At 42.7% G+C, this 23,501-nt stretch overlaps 1 protein-coding gene across 1 annotated transcript in view; it reads right to left on the bottom strand.

Moving 5' to 3' along the window:
• Window positions 1-23,501, bottom strand: part of VAV3 (vav guanine nucleotide exchange factor 3) — a 270,926-nt gene that overhangs the window by 13,740 nt on the left and 233,685 nt on the right. Inside the window, exons 21-25 of the mRNA XM_054564899.1 lie at window positions 15,798-15,863; window positions 13,093-13,127; window positions 10,540-10,656; window positions 9,892-9,979; window positions 1,610-1,739 (exon numbers count right to left, since the gene is read on the bottom strand). Coding sequence (XP_054420874.1) covers window positions 1,610-1,739; window positions 9,892-9,979; window positions 10,540-10,656; window positions 13,093-13,127; window positions 15,798-15,863 — 436 coding nt within the window. The remainder of the gene's footprint in view (window positions 1-1,609; window positions 1,740-9,891; window positions 9,980-10,539; window positions 10,657-13,092; window positions 13,128-15,797; window positions 15,864-23,501) is intronic.

The following is a 23,501-nucleotide window of genomic DNA, read 5'->3' as shown; positions in this document are numbered from 1 at the left end:
CAAGGTGTATCTGAAAAATCCTAACAGCAAAGGTGTAAATTGCTATGAGTCAAAGTTGCTAATCACTCTTACAAATACAGGAAAATGTTTTCGGTGTCAGAAGATGAGCGCGCGGTAACGGCAGAAGCTGGAGAGGCCACCGAGTGCTCACCACGCATGGCGCCCTGCTGAACGTGCCAGAGACAGCCCCTCCGTGAATCCGCAGAACCCCCGTGGGGCTTCTGAAACAACCACTGTTGTAGAAAATATCTATTTTATACAGAGTCAGCATCAAGAAAACAACGCATTGGGTCAGCATCGCAACCTTGACCGGAGGTCACAATCCCGTTCCCTGGGAGCAACGTAGCGACCTTGGCGTGCAGACCATGAGGCAGGCGCTGCTGATGGAAGCGCTAGCTCGCTTCTTCCCGGTCACTTTAGGAGTGAGGTCATCTCGGATCCCCTGATGGAAAAATATGAAACTCCTCAACCTATATGAGGATCTAAGATGACTGGGTAACACTGGGCTAAAACCAGGACGGTAACTCGACAGGTGGTTAAGGTTCCCACCTAAGGCGCGCTCTGCCTTGGACAGGCGGGGTCGCTCACCACGAATCCTTGTGGCAGGAACAGCCATGAAGTTATTCAGATGAAAACACCCCTGCCGGCTCTTGTGACAGATTATCCATATTTTTACTTATATGAAGTGTATGAAATTGTACTGATGTCATTAGAGCCTGAGCATTACCTGTTTCGCTTTCAGTTTCGGCTTTTAGGGGGGAAAGAAGTTGCAGTTCTATTACTGTGATGTAAATTCTTTTTTGAGATACCTTGGAAATTCCAGTTTTGCTTAGGCTAAGGATTCTAAGAGTAATAAAAAGTATATTCATTTCTCCTCCAAAACAGTCTTATTTAAAAAAAAAAAAAAAAAGATATCAAAATAAGAGAATGAAATCACATTTTATCCCCAACATTTTTCATCACGATGGTCTCTTTACAAGCTCCATCTCCCTCCGGGAAGATTATAGGACATTAAACGGTGATGAGAAAAAAGTTTCTGCCTTGAACTCACACTCCATCTAGAACCTGCTCTTGGTCTGTGTGCTAATCTTTGATGAACACTTCTGGCACCGCACTCACTCTGAGAGAAAGTGGCCAAGGCGCACGTTTAGAAATACCTGTCATCAAAGGAAACACAGTTCCGAAAGTGATCTCTGCAACAGAGTCGTAGGGAGCTGGGAGACAGTAGGCGAGGTGAGAGCGCTGGGCGCTGGCCTTGCTTAAACGCTGCTACCCCAACAGCATTAGGACGGCAAATGTGGGTAAATTAAAAAGAGTTTGGCTACTGCAGAAGTCACTGAGAAGTACAAAACTTACATATTAACCTACCCTTTACATTTCTGATGGATTTCTGAACACAAACATGATTTTTAATTTGGCACAAAGAACCGTATCTCGAAATGGTCATAAACCCGTTGGTCTGTCTGATTCTACGTGGCAAGAAAAATTCCTTGCAAAATGCATTAGCATATTAATTGGCTTATATTTCAAACTTCGGAATAAAGATGGTTAGTGTGATTGTGCCTCTACGCAAGTGACAGCAAATCGCATTCTCAGTGACAATACTCACAGCCGTTGCCCGCTCTGTTACTCCTCTGTCCAGCCGAACGCTCCGGCTCCTTGTACGGAAACTGCAGCGTCGTATCTAAGGTTCTGAACCCTTCTTTCAGGGAATGATGCTTGTAATACTCCACAAGTTCCTTTGGGGTAAAAACAATAAAAGATAATTTTTAATAAGGACAGGTCTGTTCTCAAACACATTTACTTGACATATACGTATAAATGTATAAGGCTGATTGGTTTAATGCTACATTTTCCGTAAGTCTATGGACAAGTAAATAATCTGCATGTACACGACACCTGCCTAATAACTGCCATTGTTACTCAGGCCATTTGTACTGTGAGTTCTCCCTATTGTTATTCGCGGATGGAGAACATCCTGTTAGTCTTCCGTCAGATGTGGTCAATGAAAAGAAACCATACTGAACCTCAATTTCAGAACAGTAATTATTGTTCTTATTTATGAAATACTTGCCTTTCTAGACAAAAATAAAGGGAACAGCTGTTTGCTGAATATATAGCAATTTCCAGTTTCCTGCATTTTCTCTCAACATCGCAGAAAAACAAACTTGATTCTCAACGTCGTTTTCCATGGTAAACCAAGGTGGATAAGCCACAAATGCCACTCGGCGCTGCTTGAGGCCAACGGCGAACTGCAAGCGCCTGTCTCCCAGCTCTGCGTACCTCCTGGGGCTCACAGAGGTCAACGGCGTGGGGGCTTCCAATCTCCTCTAACACCGAATTTGTCTTAAAGACATCCGAGGCTAATATAATAACCTCCCACCATCTTGCATACTAAAATTTCAGGAAATTTCTTTTGAGATGCTGATTTCATAGATTCTGCACAAACCTGAACCCCTCTACTTGAAACAGAAATTGAATAATAATGAATTCATAATGGGAAAAATGCATATTATCATCCGATGAGTACTGTAGATAGAACATCTCTTACAAACACCTGAAATGAAAATGGAAGCAAAATCCCTTTTACTGAATTATTTGTTGCTTCTATTGCTGTACGATTGCTGAAAAACTCTGTGAAACCAACTCATTTCTTCTAAAAATCAGCCCTGGATGGTGTGGCTCAGTGGATTGAGTGCTGGCCTGAGAATCAAAGGGTCACTGGTTCAATCCCCAGTCAGGGCACATGCCTGGGTTGCGGGCCAGGTCCCCAGTAGGGAGCGCATGAAAGGCAAGCACACACTGATGTTCCTCCCTCTCTTCCTCCTTTCCCCCTCTCTAGAAATAAATATATAAAATCTAATTATTACTACTACTACTAATAGTAATATAAAAAATCACACTGATACCAACTCAATATCTCCATTCAGTAGTTATGGTCAAAGTTCCCAAAACAAATCAATGGAGCCAAAGAAGGAAAAGAGAATTGTCAATGAAGAAAAAGAAGGAAAAGAGAATTGTCAATGATACATTAATCATTTACGACCAAACTGAGATGAGTTGCGAAAGGCATGGTGTGGGGAGTTCAAGGGGTCGCAAAGATTAGGAAGACAAGGCCTGGGCCCTCTTGGAGTTCTCACCTTTCAAAAAAAGCGAGGGATGATGGGAGTTCAAAGGCAAGACCAAGAACTTCCTGCTCCCAGTCTTTTTTGGAGGATGAGAGAAGACTGCATGATGGAGTTAGCTTGGCTTACACTGGAGAACGTGTGAAATGTGGAAAGCCAGGAAGGAGGAGAGGGTGCTTTAAGCAGAGCGTACACAATTCTGGGGACAGATATGAGGGGGTAAGGACCACATTCATAGACAGGAGGCTGCAGGGCTGGCTGCAGCACGGGATAAAGCAAAGGGAGGTTGTTCAACTCCCACATCCGTCAAACAGGGGTAACGAGCAATTTCCCGGACTGCAGGAAAGAACGGATGAAGAGCCTGGTGCACGCGACTATCCGAACAGCTGCCGCCGTGCCCTGACCAGCCCTGTACGTAGTTCCTCACATCTTCACACAGCGAATGAGAAACGGGTCTCGTCCCGACTGATGCTCGAGTCCCAGGGCGGTTAATCAGTTTGCGCAAGGTCGTGTAGCTGGTGCCTGCCCCGCAAAAAACGGTGTTCTTAACTACCTCGCACAATTAGCAAATAGTACCTGGCAAACATAAGTCCACACGGCAGGAGAATACAAGGAAGGAGCACTTGCTGAGAGTCCGTGATGGACCAGGAACCTGGTTTGCTTAGCTCTGAGATGCTAGGCTTTTACACACATTATATCTATAACTTAAAGAAAATATTAATTTCTTCCTTTGTTGAAATGACAGGGATCCTTCATGAAGCAAGGGAATTTGAAATCTGACCAACTAAAAAAGAAGAAAGGAGAGGAAGGAGGAGGAGGGAGACAAAATACCAGACAGAAATACACATCCTCAAAATGGTGTCAATGATCAGAATATGGCCTTTGTATTTCAGTGATTTTTAACATGGTTTGCAAAGGCAAGGCTTGGAATTAAATTCTGGAGACCGATACTATTACATAAAATTTTTTAAATGAAAGGGAACATTTTGCAAGGTCTCCGAAAGAGCTGCACACGTGTGTATATTGCAACGAAGATGCAAACGCTACCAGGGAACTGTTCTCTGGGGCCCGTTATTTCAGCGGAGCAAAATATCTTTTTTTTTTTTTTTAGTAAAAAATACAAAAATAAACCTGAAAGTCAGGAGCCAATAACTTTGAACCTCTGCATAATCTTGTTACAGTTAACATGAATTGTATGTACATTACGAATTAGCATGAATTAAAGTTTTTGTGAGGCTGGCGCGACGCCTACGAGGGAGCTGCAAAACACCCCTTTATCACTTCCCAGAGCATGGAATAGAGTTCAGTTCCATTTTTACCGTCTTACAAGGGTAAACCTTCCTTCATGACTCTAACGAGGTGGAATTAAACAGTGCCACCGTGGCTCTCCACAATTCATGCCTTTGTGCTTTCTGTATCTTAGTCTGATCCCCCCCTGCTTTAGCCGCCATTGACCTTCAGGTACTACAAGTAAATAAGACGACTCTAAACAAAAGCAATGGCTCCTCGCTCCCTTATCTCACACTGACACAGAGTTGCCAGCGATTCAAGTCTCTCCAAACAATAATGAGAGCCAGTCATTCCAGTTTCCAAGGCAACAGGCAACGGAGATGATTTATAGAGAGCATCTGGACATGAATTGTGTGGCATACAGGAAATTAGAGCAAACTTAATGCCTTGTCATCTGGATACGGAAATGCGTTTAGAAACTGAATTTCACGACTAGGAAAGACACAAATTTTGATTCGCCACATTATGGAAGCCCAGGGGGAAAAAGTGAAATCACAACCACCCAAGGCCAACCTTCTCTTTGAGGAAGTGGCTAATTTAAAACAAGTTTTGGGGTCTGCTTGTGTTCTACATCCTTTCCAAATTAAAATGGAATTCTGGGCCCTAAGGAGTTCCACAGGGAGAAGAACATAACTCTACCACCAACGATGGGCGGAGAGTGAACTCTTCTGAAGGAACAGCCACGCAACACCACAGATCCTGCTGATGATGGGAATGGTGCTATCGGACACGACCGTGATGAAGGGAAACTCCACAACGCTGGGTGGCCCTGGTCCAGAGAGGCCCCTGCGTTGCCGAGTTGGTGAATCCGCCACCTCCTCCCAAAGGGGCTGGTTCCAGATCGAAGCCACCCCCTCTGGTGGGGTGTTTCCTACTTTAGGTTCATGGGACAGAACTGCGGTGAGATTCTCGGCTCAGGTGTACTAATTTGAGAGCATTTTAAGCAGTGCAGGGTCGCTTTTGAATTCTGGAAAAACAGTGATTTCACATAGGAGGGACTCAACGTAAAATTGTTCAGCAGACGCACGGAGCCAGGGCAGCTCCAGACTAGTCCAGCTGTCTCGTCGCTGCTCTTTACAGTCATCCGCTACGTCTGGCAGAGGTATTTTTCGAAGGCTGAGATTTTAAGTTCCTCATCTTTCTTTCCTTTTACAGTCACGGTCACGGGGCACCTAACGATGGTACACGTTCTCAGAAACGCATCCCTCGGCGGTTTCATCACATCGGCGCGGAGGGGCCACCGTGAGATTAAATCACACACAAGAACAGGATGCCGTCAAGAGACTCTGGGCAGGAGGCTGCTGCCGGTGCAACCAGCACCCGGTTATCGGCCAACATTTTCATTTAATAAGTAGAAAGAGCGCCCTCTAAAATAATGATGAAAAGTATGGTACATACATAAACTAGTGACACGGGTGCTCCTTGTTGTGAGCAAGTTTCGTGCACGCACTTCTCTTTTTATGGGACTGGCAGCACTGCCGGTTTCTTTACGCCGGCACCACCACAGACAGACACGCAAGAACCTGCTGCAGGGCGACGTCAGGGTGGCTACCACATCACTAGGGCACAGGACTTTTTCGGCTCCATTTTAATCTTACGGGACCACTGTCGTCCATGTGGTCAGTCGCTGACCGCAAAGTACTTACACGGTGTGAATGTATGACCCTAACCAGGGACCTGGCCCACCACCCAGGCATGTGCCCTGACTGGGAGTTGAACCGGCGACCTTTTGGTTTGCAGCCCGGCACTCAACCCACTGAGCCACACCCGCCTGGGCTGCTATTGATTTTTAATCCCCTCCCTGGAACCCCCTGTGCTGTGCGCTTCCTCACGGAAGACCCCCAGATACTGAGGTAAAACTAACATGTGAGGGTCTTTAGCAGTGGCGTTTTCTGATACTTCACCTACCCTATAAGAGTAGCTCATTTTACTGTGGCAGGGACTTTTAATTCCCTTTCTGGACCCTCCCTGCCGAAACCTTCACTGCTGTCTAGTACAAATTATATTTGAATTCTGGGCTTCTGTTGCTTCTTATGCAGATCACAACCGAGGACCGATGTCCACTCATCCGGTCACTGTGGGGTGACTGGCTTTCCCATCAAACCTTGGCTGCTGCAGCACTTTACGAGCTGAACCCAGGTGACACAAAGCTGAACTGTCTGGCCCTTCCCAGCGACTACCCCTTTCATCCCGTTTGCATGTCTCCTCTGCTGGGAGTTCTTTTTGTTACTTTCCCAGTCGGCAAGGCGGGAAGCCATCTTTGGCCCAACGGCATTTTTTTTTTGAAGTCTCCTGTTAGCTGTGACACTGTGCGGCAGCCTCATTACCAGCCGCGGAAGTCCTGCAGGCGCAGGCTCAGGCTGGTGTGTCTTGCGGTGACGAGGAGACGCCCCCTGCACGCGTGCTTTGATCATGTCTCAGCGGGGGCTGTGACTCATTATTTGTGCATCCCCTTGCCACCAGCCCCCCAGGTTTTCGCGTCAGGAAGATGCTCGGGTCCAGGTCTCTCGGTGCGCAGCCTGCTTGTTCCCATGGAAGGTGAGTCACTGCCCGCAGGGAGGATGCCTGGATCTCAGCCCCCAATTTGACAGAGTTTGCATTTTCCAGGAGGTGATCTTGCTGCCCACCCTTAGCCTTTGGATGGGGAATGTGATAGTTATATCGGAGAGTTTTCTGACTCTTCTTTCAACTCAGGATGCTTCGCTTTCTTAAAAACACGGAGTCCTGAAGTGGTTCCAAGTTTTCGGATAAGGCTTTCTGGCTGGCTCATTGTGTCAGGCTCTCTTACTCTCAGTTTAACTTTGATGTTAACATCTGCAAAGTGCTCTGAGATGTTTTCCGGAAGGCTGCAGTTATGTGCCATTTGATTGATGGTTCAATCAATGAGTGGTTCTTCCTGATGTTACTCAAAGTGCTCAGCAGAGCACTGCAAATGCATCTTATGTCCTGTTTCCAAATTCTTCATTATCTCTAGAGAAACTCTCTCAAACCTGACAAACAGACTTGAGACCACTTTTAGGGAAATGTGAACTTTTCTACTATCAGCAATGCATATACAGTATAATGACATAGATGAATCGTTTATACATAAAGTTAAGAAAATCCAGAAAGTATCCATCCATTTAATATGACAGTTATTGAAGAAGATACAAGACAGAAGAAACAGTGTACACAGGACAATGACGCCTCAGCCCCCTTCGAAGTAGGTACCTTGGGACCTCACATAGTTCTCCCAGTCGCCATCAGCTGCCCCATCATATTTTCCTAAATTTCACTGATGGTCTGAAATCTCTCCCCTTTTGAAGGTGATTTTAGTTTTAGGAAAAGCCAGAAATTGCAGGGCATCAAATCTGGGCTATAAGGGGGCTGAGTCGCCCAGTGATCTGATGTTTCTCAAAAAACTCTGTACAAGATGTAATACATGAGCAGGTGTGTTCTCATGATGAAGCTGCCAATCACCTGTGGCCCATAGCTGTGGCCTTCTGATCACCTGAATAGTTTCCATAGAGGAATAGTAAAGCTTAATGCAAAATTGGATGCAGATTTGTTGCTCTGCTCGCTCAGTCATCTTGAATGTGACAGCCACACAGTGCACATGCTCATTCAACAGCGTGTACCGCCCCCACTGACTAGTACAGTGAAGTCATCATTGTTCACTAGTACACGTTCTAGTCCACTCTCCTTGGCTACCCAGGTTACATTGATGTTGTGCAAACAGTTCTTGTCATTATTTAAATTGTAAAAATTAATAAAATAATCTTTCAAACAAAAGCAATCTTCTTTCATGGGAACAATATACTATTTCAACTTATCATATTTTGCTATGTATAATGTGCACCCATATTTTTGTGTGCATTATACGTGGGATTATTATACCCATTATTAGTCCCATGGTAGGTCCTCATTACACCCATACATAATGCGCACCATTATTTTTCCCTCAAAAATCTGGGCAAGAAAATGTGCATTATACCTGGCAAAATATGGTAAATATGAAGTTCCTATGAGATTGTTGTAAAAATGTTACCTTGCTAATATTTAACTGTGCAAGGTAATAAAGTAGAACACAGATAATTTATAAAACAGCAAAAAATACAAAACGTTTTTGTATGTGACATTATATTGCACCTTGTATGAAATAAACCTGAATGTGAGAAGTGTTTTACCAATTATGATTGCAACTTTTATGTTATAATTTAAAATACCTTCCTCTACCTGAGGAGACAGAGGCGGCAGAAGGAAGAGGAGGACAGAGATGCATATTAAACATTCGCTGGGCTTCATCAAACACAAGGCAAAACACACAAATGCCTGAAAATTGACTATATTTGAATTTGCCTATTACTCGGATTCATAAATACTGTAGAGTCTGAAATAGTATCTAAAACTTGCAAACTTGCACTGACCAGTCTGGCTCAGTTGGTTGAGCGTGGTCCTGCAGTTGCACGTTTGATTCCTGGTCAGGGCACACGCCTGGGTTGTGGGTTTGGTCCCCAGTTGGGGTGTGTACGAGAGGTAATTGATCAATGTCTCTCTCACTTCCATGTTTCTCTCCCTCTCTTTCTCCCTTCCTTCCCCTCTCTCTAAAAATAAATAAATAAAATCTTTAAAAACTAATAATAAAACTTGCAAACTTAGTTTACAATGAAAACCATGAATAGGGCAATATAAAACTATTGGGATTCTTAAAACTAGAATTTTCAGTTTCTCAAAAGAAACCTTACAGGCAAGGGGCTGGAGAGAAGTATTCAAAGTCAAAGGCAAGGGCCTACGTCCAAGATGACTCTCTCCAGCAAAGCCATCATTTCGAATGGAAGAGCAGAAAAAGTGCTTCCCAGACAAGGCCAAGTTAAAGGAGTTCATCCTCACTATGCCCTTATTATATGAAATGCTAAAGGGACTTATCGAAGAAGATCAAAACTTTGAACAATAAAATGGCAACAAATTCAACTATGAACAACTGAACCTAAAAAACAAACAAAGTAAACAACTGCAACAGGAAGAGAATCACAGAAATGGAGATCACATGAGGGTCATCAGCGGGGAGGGAGGCGGGGGAGAATGGGGGGAAAGGTACAGGGAAGAAGAAGCATAGTTGATAGGTACAAAATAGACAGGGGGAGGTTAAGAACAGTATAGGAAATGGAGAAGCCAGAGAACTGATATGTACGACCCACGGACATGAACGAAGGGAGGGGGAGGTTGCTGGGGGGAGGGGGCGGTGCAGGGCAGAGGGGGAGAAAGGGGAGGAAAAGAAATGGGAGAGCCGTAATATCATTATCAATAAAATGCACTTTAAAAAATTTTAATAGAATAAAAAAAGAGAAATTTCAGGATCTGCTACAAAATTATACTATGATTCTCTTTAAACAACTTTTCAGTGAGTAGGATTTCCATGAAACTATAGAATTAAACTGACCTTTCTAATAAGAGAAAAATAAAGACCACAGATTGAAAAGAACTAATCAATGCTTACCATTAAACTTTTAAATTTTCTATTTTCTGCAATGTGAAATAAGCCATCTCTTGTTACAATCTTGATGTGCTTTGCTTCATTATTGTACCTGTGGGCAATGAATAACTTATGAATATAAATGTGTTTTTAATCAGTAGAAATCAATAATTACCGGAGGGCATGCCCCAATAAGGTTATAGGAATTAATTCGAAAGACAAAATATATACCTATGCCAATACACGGGTGACAGCTAATTAACAAAATATATTTACTAGATTGGTTGAAGACACAACCAATATTTGAAGTGAGAAGGGGGATTAGATTTGACCAACCATTATGCCCAATTTGTTTAGTAAGTTCCGCTGGAGAATATAGAAATACAAAAATCTAGTAATTTACACTCTTAGAATTTATTAAAAACATACACACATCAAGTCACCAAAATGCATTGTTATGAAAGAGATCTCATATGCCAATTAGCAGCCTATAACACTTAATACTGTTTTTCTAACAGACATTTTCAAGTATTAATGAACTGTCTGGATAGGAGCATCATTTCCTCTGTAATTAGAACCTTGGTTTTCAACTTCGGTGTTCTACGTGTCAGGTGGTCTGTGCAACTATGAAAACAGGAAATCTATTTCTGTAAAAGTACTTATTCTACTTACTTAATGCTAATTGCATATTCTCCTGACTCTTTGGTCCGGTGCCTCACCAGGTAAGTACTGTTGACCCTATTAATAAGTTCAGTCTCCGCCTGCAATCTCTCCATAGCTCCTGCGAACCTGTAAGAAACAATCACACAGAACAGTTGCGTAATGGACCAGGAAAAGAACAGGCAAAAAATAAGCATCTGTCAACTTTTAATTTAGTGGCAGATCTGAGCTCTTTTGGCTTCTGTACCAACTAATTACAGTCCTTTAAAAAAAAAATAAAATAATGCAGAGAAACGTCCTTAAATTCTTCCAAGCACAGATGTTCCACAAAGTTAACAAGAGTAAAGTGAACAACGCTAAATATGCAGTAAGCACCCAGGAAATATTTGTCAGATAAATAAATGAAACAGAGAGAGGAGTCAATAGGTACTGGATTCAAAAGGGTGTCTGTCATATAGAGTTTTGGGAGGGGCCACCCTGCACCAGGCACACACACGTGCACATTCACACAGCGCCAAAGCCTCCCCCTTGCCGTTATTATATATATGAAATGCTAAAGGGACTTATCTTTGAGGACACTATGAAACGAAATCTACTTTGAACACTTTTTTTCAAGAAAAGTCCAGTAACAATTTAAATTATTTTTTAAAATAATTTTTGGATATAAGATTAATTCTTGTAGTCCACACTTTTGACAAGTTTTCTTAAGCAGTCAGTAGTACTGAGTACAGATATATTTTTAAAATATTTTTTTCAAAAGCAGAATTCAGTTCTTCATAAACTATGTTGGCTTAACCACATTCAAACTCCATACCAATAACAATAATTATAAAAGGCCCAAATTCAATGTTTAGAAGAGTCTTCAGTGATCTTTTACAGCACATATAGGCTTAGTTAGCCTTTACTGACAAAATATATCAGAAATTTGGGGCAACCAAAGATAAAGGCAATAAGTTTTATGTTTAGATTGGCTCTCTTTCAAAGTTATTCATGAATTACTATTCCAGAAAAAGACTCTGATTTACTTATAGATACATGTAACAGTGTAAATATTGTACTGTACTATACCATACTATACCTCTACCATACACTAAATATTTACTTAAAATAGGCACGGGGAGCATTCAACGAGAGCTCATTGAAGGAGGACAGGTGAGCTTTCCATCAAGAAAGCAGGGTTGAGGGCATCTTACGCAGATGGCGCCTTGGGTCAGAGGCCCAGTTATGACGACACATGAACTACTAGTGCCTAGTCTGATCCTACTCACACCTGGCACTTTCATCTCCTCTCTTACAACCTCTCCTTCACTAGCCTCCAACACTCGCCAAGCTCCTTGTGGTCTCAGAGTCTTTGCGGAGGCTCTATTCCTGTCTGAAGAACATCCTCTATCAACACCCTTTCTTCTCAGCCCTCTTAATTAGAGAGCGGTCATCTCTGACCATCCTCTCTAAAGAGTGTTCTGCATCGCTCACTCTCCACTCTGTTATTCTCATCACGGTATCCCTGGCATTTTCCATTGCTATGGTTAGGTGACAGGAAATAACCTGAACGTTCTAAGAACATCAGACAACTCAGGTGTTCTCCACACGTACAAGCTGAATTAGTACCATATCCTTGCGGGATATTTCATTTATATACATGTCTTCATATCTGACCTGGATGCATATACTTCACTGTCAAGAAAATGCAAGGAGATGCAGTCACTTTAAGAAGAGCCAAACAGAAAATATAGGGAAATGGAGATAAATAAGTAGACATGCCCATTTTTCACTTTGACAAGCGGCACAGCATGGTACGGAGGCATGGCTTGGAATCCTGGCTCTAACTTACTAGTTGCATGGCCTGAACCTTTGTTTCCTCATCTTTAGAAAGAATAAAACAAACCTTCTTTATTGAGGTGCTGCCAGAGCAAAGTTAAACGAAGGTGTAAAGTACTGAGCACGCTGTAAGCAGTCAGTGTATATTACTTATTATCATGTGATGGCCACAACTAGTCCGGATCCAGGTGCAGACATCACTGTTCTGTGAGCACATCACGTCTGCAAAGCAATGATCGCTACCCACTTTGCTTCCTTGTTTCGAGTAATGGTAACACTACCCCCAAGTGGTCAGTGAGCTCCGTACAGACCCCCAACTTCAGATGTGAATATATCTTGCTCCGCCCATAGGACATGTTATAAATCGTATTGTTATCTTCCTAGGCTACCTTTTAGTTTCAGACAATGAAATCACACTTAATTTTTCCTCTGCTTCATGGCATCTACTTTTCTAAAATGCAAGAAGCCTATTTGCCCAGGTCCCGTTCCTGCCTGTGGCTGTCACAGACGCTGAGTTCACAGCCACGCTCGTCTGCATGTGTGTGCACACTCGCCCACACATGCCACTCTGATAAACATGTGGAAAGGTCAGCAATATAAAAATTCATTATGGCATTCTGTGACGTCTGAAAACACCTCTGTCCAACAGAAGGAAATGGAATGTGGATTAGCACCCTCACATTAAAGTGTCCTCGAACAGAGGGTATGGCATTCCCCCTTAGCTGCATAAACATTTTTAATACTTACCAAGGTTGGCAAGAATAATCTACTGGTTTGGGCACCTAGGATATAAAAAGGCAAAAATAGATTAAGTTTACTTAAGGGAAGCTTTTAGAAATCAATCATTAATTCGGTTCCGCTGACTCAGCTATAAAACCCTAAGCAACACAGTCCTGAAACTACCCATTGGCAGTTTCATACAGAGTGAATCACAGTATATGTCAGATAAGTAGAAAATAATTCATCTCGCTTTAATTCATTCTTTCATTAATTTTACTGCCACTGTACCTCCAAGGGGAGAGATAACAGGAGAAATATGAATTGGAAACTTTTGGTATTTATTATCAAGGCAGTTTAATCCTATCACAGAAGATTAAAAGCAACATGTTAGGAAAATGAAACAGCACCTTGCTTTGCCAAGACTTCGGGGGAACGGGCAAAACAAACAATATACACTGTACATCGCCTCTTGTTTTGTACCACAAATTCTAAACTCTGGTTTTTGCAGTCTGCTACCTGGAAAGCCTTTTACTCATGAAAGTGTCATGGAGAATATTCATTTTTCCCTTTTCTCCTATAGAGCTTTGCAAAAGAGAACAGTGTTACATTTTCTGTGCTAATAAAGAAAGAAAAAGAAAGAAAACTTCTGGTTGCTTATGGAAACTAGAAAATGAACAAAGCCAAGGAAGGTATACTAATAGTTATAAAATAACAAATAAAATACATATTATGCAGAGGTGGACAAAGTTGAGAAACTCCTAAGAAAAAAACTAGGAGGAGAGACAGGTTATCTCGTGTTCAGAAATTTTTCATGAACCATGTGAGTCTTTGGTGTATACATGCCATGGTTTTCCTGGGCCCTTTTTATATCCAGTGATTAAAAATATTGTCACCATCATTTTTAACAGTAGTAATGATCCTATTTCAGAGGTCTGGCCAATGTGAATATGCTTGTTTTCATAATAGGGTGTTAACTTTTTTGTCCTTTCAGATTGAGTTACATATCAAAAAATTACCTTTCTGTTCAGAACACCTCTAAAGTTATCAATATTTAAATATTTTGAACCAAGGAGTTACATTTCTAATTTCACCACCTATAAAATCCTGATATATCACAAATAATATTGAAAGTTACACCCATTCAAATCCTGCAAGCATTTTCTTATGCCACTTTGTTTTTATAAATAGAAATCAATCTTCAACAGTTTCCCTTCTGATAGTAAGATATCCACAGCCTCAGACATTTGATGGGGAAAAGGTTTCCTTCTTCCCTCACCCTCTCAGTGGTCTTTAAATGTACGCTTATTCCTAAGTCAATCTATCCCCACTCTGTTCATGGGTGCTGTGGGTCCCGTCTGGACAGACGTTTCATAAATAAGACCACAGATCATGTTCTTCTGGAAACTCTCCCACCTTGGAACATATTCTTATTTCGGACCATTTATCCCTACTGCCTTTTTCTGCCTTTATCATAGACCGTGGTGAAACTCCTGCTATGGACAGATCGTTTCAAAAAATATTTCGCAGGGATTACTGCATATAAACTACATAAGATAGATGCCTCTTCCTGCAGTGCATCACATAAAAGTTAGATGGGGCAGTTGGAAGCGCGCTTTCCGTTCACTTCGCTTAGAATTCCTTCGGTCTCAGAGCTGGTGTGAATTCCAGCTCACAATGGAGCTGTTTTCAGATCTAAGGTTAAAAATTCTTACACGGAAGTGCTTTGTATTTCCTTCCCAACCAGAGAAGCAAAAGGAAGACAGGCTTATCTCCCGTAGGACGGACGGTTCCCTTCCTGTTCACCGCACGCTGCCCCCGTCCCCGTCCCCGTCCCCGCCCCCCGCCCTGCATTCCTGCAGATATAGCATGTTAGCCCAGAGCTCGGGGCTCTGCCTCCAGTCACCGCCAGAAGTGGTGCAATCTCCTTCCTGTTCCTCCTCGGCTCCAGGTTCCCCTCTGTACATCTCAGCACTTCGGGAGAGACGGAACGTGGCACAAAAATGCCCCATTGTATCTATCTTGAGTCAAGAACTTTAAAAGTTTTATAGAAAAAGCCACCGTAAATACCAAGCTATGATGATAATGTTCCCCCTAAACAGAAATGTATAAATTTCATAAACCAGTGGATAATACATGTTATGTTATATTCATCCATAATAATACTTGAGTAAATACTCTCCTTGTATCTACCTAATGTGTCTGATGTTTTCAGAAAATAACATTAAATAAACAGTAACAACAAAACTAAAACACAGTAAAATGTATTCAGAGACGTGAGTGAAAAAGTTGCAACTTCCGTCCTTCCTGGCGTGCTTTCAAACACAGCAGTTCAAGTGCGACATCTCTCTGTGACCCAGTGTGACTGGGAATAGATTAGACCGCACCATCTAACCTCAGTGGGAAAAGAGACATTTGTCCAGTGCATCTAATCTGTAGCTTTGATCATTCTTCCAAAAACCTTGCAGACAATTTAATTTTGTAAATTCTACTAGGTTAAATTTTCTTCTTGCCTATATTCCCCTGACTTTTAAAAATATTTTCTGACAATCAAATCACAATGACTTTGGAATTTTAATAGCATCAGCCATAACATTTAAACATGACATAGTATGATCACTCCAGAAACTATTAACAAAATTAAAGAGCAACCAGACCAGTGTCCGTTTTACATTCTTGCACAATTAATTGCAGTCTCAAAAACAAAATATAAGAAATAAAACACTCATACTTACGCATGGACAAGGCTTGACAGAGTCACTTGGAAAAAACCCGACCTCTCCAGATGCTAAGTTTCTCCCCTAAATTGGAAAAGAAATGCCAATGTGAGAACAAATTAACTACCGATGATAGTCCCTTAATACTACGTGCAGAGCGTTGGCACGCAGGACCCCCGGAACGCCTACGACGTTCTAGCCGGCTGGCCCCCTATGGCTCAGGGAGGAAACATGAGCAGAGAGGATGCCAAGCTGTCAAACTTCACACGTGGTTTGGGATCACAATGGAATTCAGATTATAAAATAAGAATTCAAGTTTGACTTTCCCATCTACCATTCGATTTTGTTAACTTTGCACCCCTCCATCCTACACAGGGACAGTAAGCAATACTCTCTTTTTCAGTTTCATATTCATTAATACAAGTAGATGACACTGGTTTTGTGCAGGCTCCATCTTAATTAGGAATTTGATTTACATGGTTACAACTGGTGTTGCTAAAAGAACTCATAAGAACATTCCTGCAAGACAAGAAACATTTCAAGGTGTGCAGAAATGGCAAACATAACATAATGTGATGTTTTTGATGATTTTCAGATTTAGGAAGAAGGAATAGGATACTAATTAAGGGAAGAGAACAGTTCAGATGTTGGAGGAAATGAACTTAAATCAAAATAGCACTGTAAATAAGAAAAAAAGGGAGAGAGAAGTCAGAATAAAGAAAATCCAAGTAAAAAATAAACGAAAAAAATTACTTAAGAATTTATTCTTGGAGACCTTTGGTCAAATTCCTCTTTTAAAAAAATCTCATGACACTAATTCTAAAATTGTTTCCCTTTTCCAGAAAGACAAACTGTCCTCAAGATGCACTACAAACATCCGAACATGTAATCAAAAAGTTCTTATGAGATTACCTCTCACAAGAAGTGGGGCTTATTTTTATTTGCCATTTAACAATTGCTTGTTTCCCAGAGCCTCAGGTGAGTCATAGCATTATGATTGGATGCTACATGCGCTATCATTTTTGACAAAGTAAGACAAAATGATCAGAAAACATCTCCTCTTAGAAGCAGTATCCCTTTGTGCCCGTAGAGCTTGGCTATGTGAGTGTGCAGAGGAAATTTGAAAAAGTAGGAATTCAGAATTAAAGAAAAAGATGAGGAGGAGATGAAAGGGGAGAGGGGAGTGGAAAAGAGAGTGAAGAAGAGTAGAGAGCGGAGGGTCTGCAGGAGGGAAGAGGGGGAGGAAATGGCATGGGGGCGGGGTTAGGGCAGAGAGGGTATCAAAGGGATGGCTAAGCAAAGAGACGATACTAATTTTGGCGAGGTTCGTCCTGACTACCAGGACGAAGGCAAGTAAGGAGGTGGAATAATCGCTCATTTACTCAACAAACATGGTATCTAATATTACTTTGGTTAGACACAGAGGGAAATGCACAAATTCATCCAAACGGTTCCTGTGTCCCCCTATATTTTCAGAGCAAAGAGATGCATACACATAATTGTCATACAAGGTAGCAATACAAGCGAGCTCCTGTGGGAGAGGGCTGGGGAGGCGATGGGACTCTCAGAGCTGGAGTGGACATTGTTGGGGCGGGGGGTGCCTGAAGCCGCACGGAGAGCTATGTAATGCACGTGGGTGTACATGTGTAAGATCGAAACAAACAGAAATGGATAATGATGGAGAACATTCTGAAAACACACCTAACATGAGGACAGCACAAGGCGTAGGAAATTATAGGATGCGCATAGGAAATGCCAATAGTTCCCTTTAAATGGAGTCTATCAATGGCTAATACCTATGGACCCCTTTCTTTGTTTAGTCCTTACAATTTTTTTTCGTGGTAGGTTTAACTACTATCCCCATTTCATAGGTCTAAGTACTATCCCATTTTTAGGAAAACGACTTGCCCACGATCACAGAACTACCAGTGACAGAACCAAAATTCCAGTCCAGACGTTCTAACCTCAGAGCTCCGCACAGACTCGCTCTACAAGCAGAGAGACTCGTAACAGAGGACAGAGGGCAAGGAAGCTGAAAGGCAGCAAGGAACCAGGTGACTATGGCATGTAAATGGACCATGGGTGAGAGGGTTTCAGTCAAGGGCTATTTCAGAAGCGCTAAACGGGCATCAGTGCACAAGCTGGCTTACACGTGGGTGTGACTTGGCAGGTGGGAAAGCCATCAGAGAACCAGTACCATGGAAAGAGGAGAGGACAGTGCAGGGCCGGGGCGGGGGGGCGGGGGGGAGGCGAAGGTGTGAGGGACATTCTTTAACTACAGCTACAGTGTCTGGGGCTTGCCTGTGGATTAGATGTGCAAGGGGAAGACCACGGGCGATAAAGCCTGGGGCAAAACTCGAGGGCGGAGGTGACTATTTAATCCATCCAAACACTTACATGGATTAGGTGGCACTACACGGAGGGGAAACTTAAAATCGTACAAGTAGCAACAGCACGGGAGAAAACGTAGAGGGGAGATGATGGGAAACAGAATTTCGTGTAGCCAGAGGCGGGAAGGAGCCCTGAGGAGAGAGAAAAATCGGAGACTAAAGAATGAAACAGCACCGTAACTGCAAGAATAGAGTGAAGGGTTTCTTTCATTCACGTGCACTTACTGAGTCCTTTACGACACCTTGTTTTAAGCACGACACTGAGATATGATTAAATAAGCATGGCATTTGGGAATGATACGACTAGCCAGACATATATACATACGCACTGCAGTGCCACTTAAGTACGAAATAGAAGGGGGTGTGGTGGGAGCCATATCCTGATGGAAGCGCAGAAGAGAAAAGGAAAGGTAATTGTTTCTAAATAAGTAAAATAACGCCTCCGAGAGCGCACTATAGGAAGTCGGTTTGACAGGGAGAAACCTAGGAGAGCACTTTATCGCAGTCTTTTGAAACTCTCTTTGAAGACATAGGGACAAATTGACAAATTTTGGCCGCCGTAGAATGATGGGCCATCATTTCCCCATCTTCATCAGAGGAAGACAAAGGTTTTCCGCTACGGAAGGCAGAGTTTGGGAGCAGCGGCGGTATTCTGGGGACCGTGCCAGCTGGCCAGTATAACGGCAGCCACTCCCGCGCAACACCATCGACCCAGGGTCCCTCACACAAATGGATGCTTTCACCCCTCCACATAAACTCAGTCCCCATGTCACCTCCTCAGTGACCTCTCTGTAAAACCTTCCCCCACCTGCCGACCCAGACTTAATGTCACCTTCTTCACCCACTGCCCCTTCACATACTTTCCGCAGGACATACGCCACATGGAATGACTGCTCAACGTGGTGTTCGCCATTACTGGGTCGTGCGTTCTCTGAGATCCAGTCAAACATCTTAGTCATTCTTTTTTAAATAACAGAATGCCGGGCACACGGTAGTGACTTAGTAAATGTTTATAATTTGAGGCATTGCTCGGCTTCACGGTCCCATGTCAATGAGTAGTAGGACCTCAACTCCTTTCCATTGGAAAGAATAAAATATATCATGCTTTGCACCCAGACAAGCAGGGAGAAGCATTCCGCTGCCCATTTCTCTATGAAAATACCCTTACAGTGATCCTGCTCGGCCTATTCCTGGCACTTCTACAGGAAGTGCGTGCCAGAGAACGCAGCGCACAAAACGCAGAGAGAGCACAGGAAGACACACGAGACAGGTTAATGAACATTTTAAAAACAAATATAAATAGAAATTTTTATACTTATTTATATTTTATTCTCACCCAGGGACATGCTTATTGACTTTAGAGACGGGGAAAGGATAGAGAGAGGCAGAGAAACCTTGATGTGAGAGAGAGACGTCAATTTTTTGCCTCTTGCACACACCCCGGCCAGGGACCGAACGATTGACCCAGGCATGTGCCCTGACTGGGAATCAAGCCGATGGCCTTTCGGCATATGGGACAATGCTCCAGCCAACCAAGCCACTCCAGCCGGGGCTGTTAATGAATTTTTTAATTTCTGAAGGCGTGTGGACCTGACCACCTTTTTTGTCTTTCTTCCCTTGTAGAGCCACGGGCTGCACCTGAAAGGCACGGATGAGAACAGAAACTGTCCCAGACAGTACAGGAAGGGGTCACCATGGCTGTAGAATAAATGTCCTAAAACTTGGGGGACCATAGAATTTTCTATCCAAACCAGATCTTTTGAGAGCATGGGGGTCGCGATTAATAACTACGCCAGGCAAAGAGGCGTAAATGGGGACTCAGGCGTACACTAGGGCACTCAGCGACTGTCCAAAACACCAGGTCGTGTTTTCTCACTGCGTTTCACAGACACTAGTGGAGGGCTCGGAGGAGGGGGAAATTTGCCCTACGCCAGCCATCTCTCAAGGTCAGATTGTTTTTTTCCTTCATGCAATACCCTGGCAGTGTGGTTACATTTCCTCAATGGTCAAAGACATTCCCTGTAGAAGACAAAGAGGTGAGAGATCATTTAACACAGCTTAACAGATGAATGAAGTTACATTTCCTCCCAAATCCCTGTGGGATGTCGGCTGTAGCTCCGGGAGACGATGTGCAGCGCTCGGTGATTTTCTCCTTGCTCGGGGATTAGTCATCCCATGACGCTGGGACGCAGTGTGAGGGGTGGGGGTGGGGGTGGGGGTGGGGGGCAGGGTGTGTGTGGAGGGGGATGGACGCTGATCATTCATTAATACCGGGGAGGCGGGGGGAGTAGCTATCAGCCTCCTCCGCCTGGCTGGCATCGCAGGCTCGACCCGCAAAATAAACCACTTCATAACCCATGATTTTCTGCACCTTATGTTGTGATCTCTCTGTGTAATTTTCACTAACCTTCATGAGAGATGTGTAGCTGAATTTCCTTCTCCTTTGCATGCCGTGTGGCCGTTTAATTGTGGGTCAGATAATCAACTTGTTGTTCCTTTTAGGTCTATTCCCAGTGCCAGCGATAGGGAGCCTTCTCTCAGTTCCCCCGTCTGATATGTGTTCTTGAGCGTCCCTGAGCCACATCAAGGTCAACTTGGAAACATTTCTCTTTCACAGTGACATGTCATCTGATGTACCCCACAGTGCTATCTTTCTATGCATTTATTCTGCAGAACATCCTCTATAGTATGTGATGGGACTTTTGTAAAATCTAACAGTCAGGGTTGGGTCATTCCTATGAGAATGTTTTCTTTGCAAAGAACCTGAGAAACTGGGTTATGGGCTGTATATGGTAAGAAAAGATGCACCTTTATAATTTTCTTTAAGTATACTGGAGCATGCATGAAGCAATATCATATTAAATTTTAATTCATAAAACAATGGTGCCATTTTAAAAAAAAAGAAAATTGATTCCTGTAGAAAAATGTATCAAACTGAAATTATTGACAACTTTCCCTGAAATTTCTGAACATCATCAATATAAATGCATACTCAGATACTTAATTATTTCTAACTGACCTTAGGTTGTAACCACTTTTCATTTTTCTTCCATAAGAATCCACAGTGAATCTAAATGAATTAAAACTACTTTAAATATACTGGTAGAAATGATGTTTATAATCTACCTCTACAGAGAAAAATATTAATGTACGCTAGGACAGAAGAGCAAAAACTGCATTTTTTAAACCCATAGACAAGGATGGCTTAAAATCACAGAATATCCTACAAAAATCTTAATCAGACATTGTTTGGCCCCTGACTTTGTAAAAAAGGAGACAGAATTGGTTTAAGAAAAATATACTGTCTCGTCTCTGTGGCTCCTGGATGTCCATTATATCACCGCGATCAGAGCTTCAGCGCGTTCCTGGCGTGGCGCTGAACAATTCGAAACACATGTGGAAGGCTGAATGTTCAAAGGGACAGAGTAATGGTTATGAAAGATTGGAAATGCTCCCAAGTTACAATGCTCTAAACACTTGCAACGTACGCATAATGGTGCTGTGGAGATTACTAAGCAATTTATCACACGTGGGTAATGGCCAGAGCAACTGTCACCCTGCCCAGTCACACTCACGCGGTCAGAAGTGCAGTCTGAGTATGTGGGGAACAGGACATACAGAGTGGCCATGAATTTACGGGAATACAGGCAAATACACAAATTAGTTTACCGACGATGGATGGATGGATGGATGGATGGATGGATGGATTGATAGACAAATAGCTTGCAGCAAGCACTGTTCTTGGAATCACTCTGACAGGTTTTGTTGAATACATGCAATAGAACCAAAGGACCGGAAAAGGAGAGAAGACCAGGATGAAGACCCTGTCTGCTATTGGCCTTTGGCAAAGAGTGATGTGTGACCGATCGCAGCAGCAGCCATACTGCATCCATCCATCGCCATCAGTTAGACATGTATCAGTGTAGCTCTTGGAAGGTATGGAATGGCAGTATCGCAGAGAGGGGATGTGGCATCGGCATTGCTCCTTCTACTCCCAGCTCTGCTGCAGAAAATGGTGCAGCCTCAGACAAGTCTCAACGGTACCCAAGAACGGCAAGGCCCGCCACAGGCGCCTCCCCAGGGCGCCCACGATCAAAGGATTAACATGTGAGAAAACACTTGGAAAACGCTAAAACACCTCTTTTCCATTTCCCCCACAACATCGCTTTTTAATTATTCTCATTTGATTTCTTTCACCTCTGAATTCTCATTTGTTAGTGGCCTGGTCTTGTGTTTATTAACATGGAAGTGTCGGATCCTGTGTGTAATCCCACCGCCTCACATGTAGCCACGTTTGCTGAGCCCCGAGTAACAAATGCTCTCCTAGAACTTCCACCTGGAGAGGAACCACTCGGCTCCAGAGAGTCCATTCCTTCCCCTCAAATGCCCTGGAGCCTTCTTGCAATATGCACATTCTCTCAGCGCAACTGCTCCTTAAATGATCAGTGAGTTCTGCATTTTTCCACCAGCGATCGCCTGAAAACTTGCCAAGCACAACTGCACACGGTTATCCTGAATGGTCACTACAATGACTTCCAAAACATTCATGCGCACACACAGGAGAACAAAACCATAAGCCATGAACCTTTATCATTTCTTAGAAAAGAATAGGATCTTTAACTTTTGTCCAATGTATAAGACAATATACACTCACGGTAAAACAAAACAAAACAAAACAAACAAAATAACAACAAAAAAACACATCTCAGACTAGGACCTTTGAAATGAAATTTATCTTCAATTTGTAAGGGTTTATAATTGTATCAAGTCATCAAAATATAGGACAAATCCCTCAATTATATTGGAAGATTTTTCCAGCAAACAAAGTTTTTTGTGTTGACTACATCCCTGAAGTTTTGGCAGATGCAAGTGTCAAAAACTCTAAGAAAATGAAAAGTTGTGAAATGCACACTAAGAAAAAATCCACTAAAAAGCCATGGGTTGTATTTCTAGACTTACTAGATATGAAATGAATATAACAACAGAATGAAACTTTATAAAACATATTTCTTATTATCTAAAAATGTATTCTGGGAGGTTCCTGGATTTCCCCACCAGGGAAAGGGACTCTAGTTAGGTGTCTTGAGGCTTTTTCTCCAAATTCTCATTATGTAAGATGTCGTTCATGATGCAATCCTAAATCACAAGCTTACAACTCTTTTTCCAGTGAAGTAAACAAGAGAATACCTTTGATGAAAAGAAAAAAAAAATCAGCAAGCAAAAGCCAATCTGCACGTAGCCAAACCAAACCTCAGGTGGTTACTCAATACAAAATCTGTAGAGAAAAACAAGTTCTACCACATCTTGGAAGAAATCCTATTTGGGGAGAGGC

Source organism: Pteronotus mesoamericanus, unplaced genomic scaffold (assembly GCF_021234165.1).
Source record: "Pteronotus mesoamericanus isolate MK-2021 breed Mesoamerican mustached bat unplaced genomic scaffold, CSHL_Meso_final scaffold_99, whole genome shotgun sequence".
Lineage (NCBI taxonomy): Eukaryota > Metazoa > Chordata > Mammalia > Chiroptera > Mormoopidae > Pteronotus > Pteronotus mesoamericanus.
This window is presented reverse-complemented; position numbering and strand designations above follow the sequence as displayed.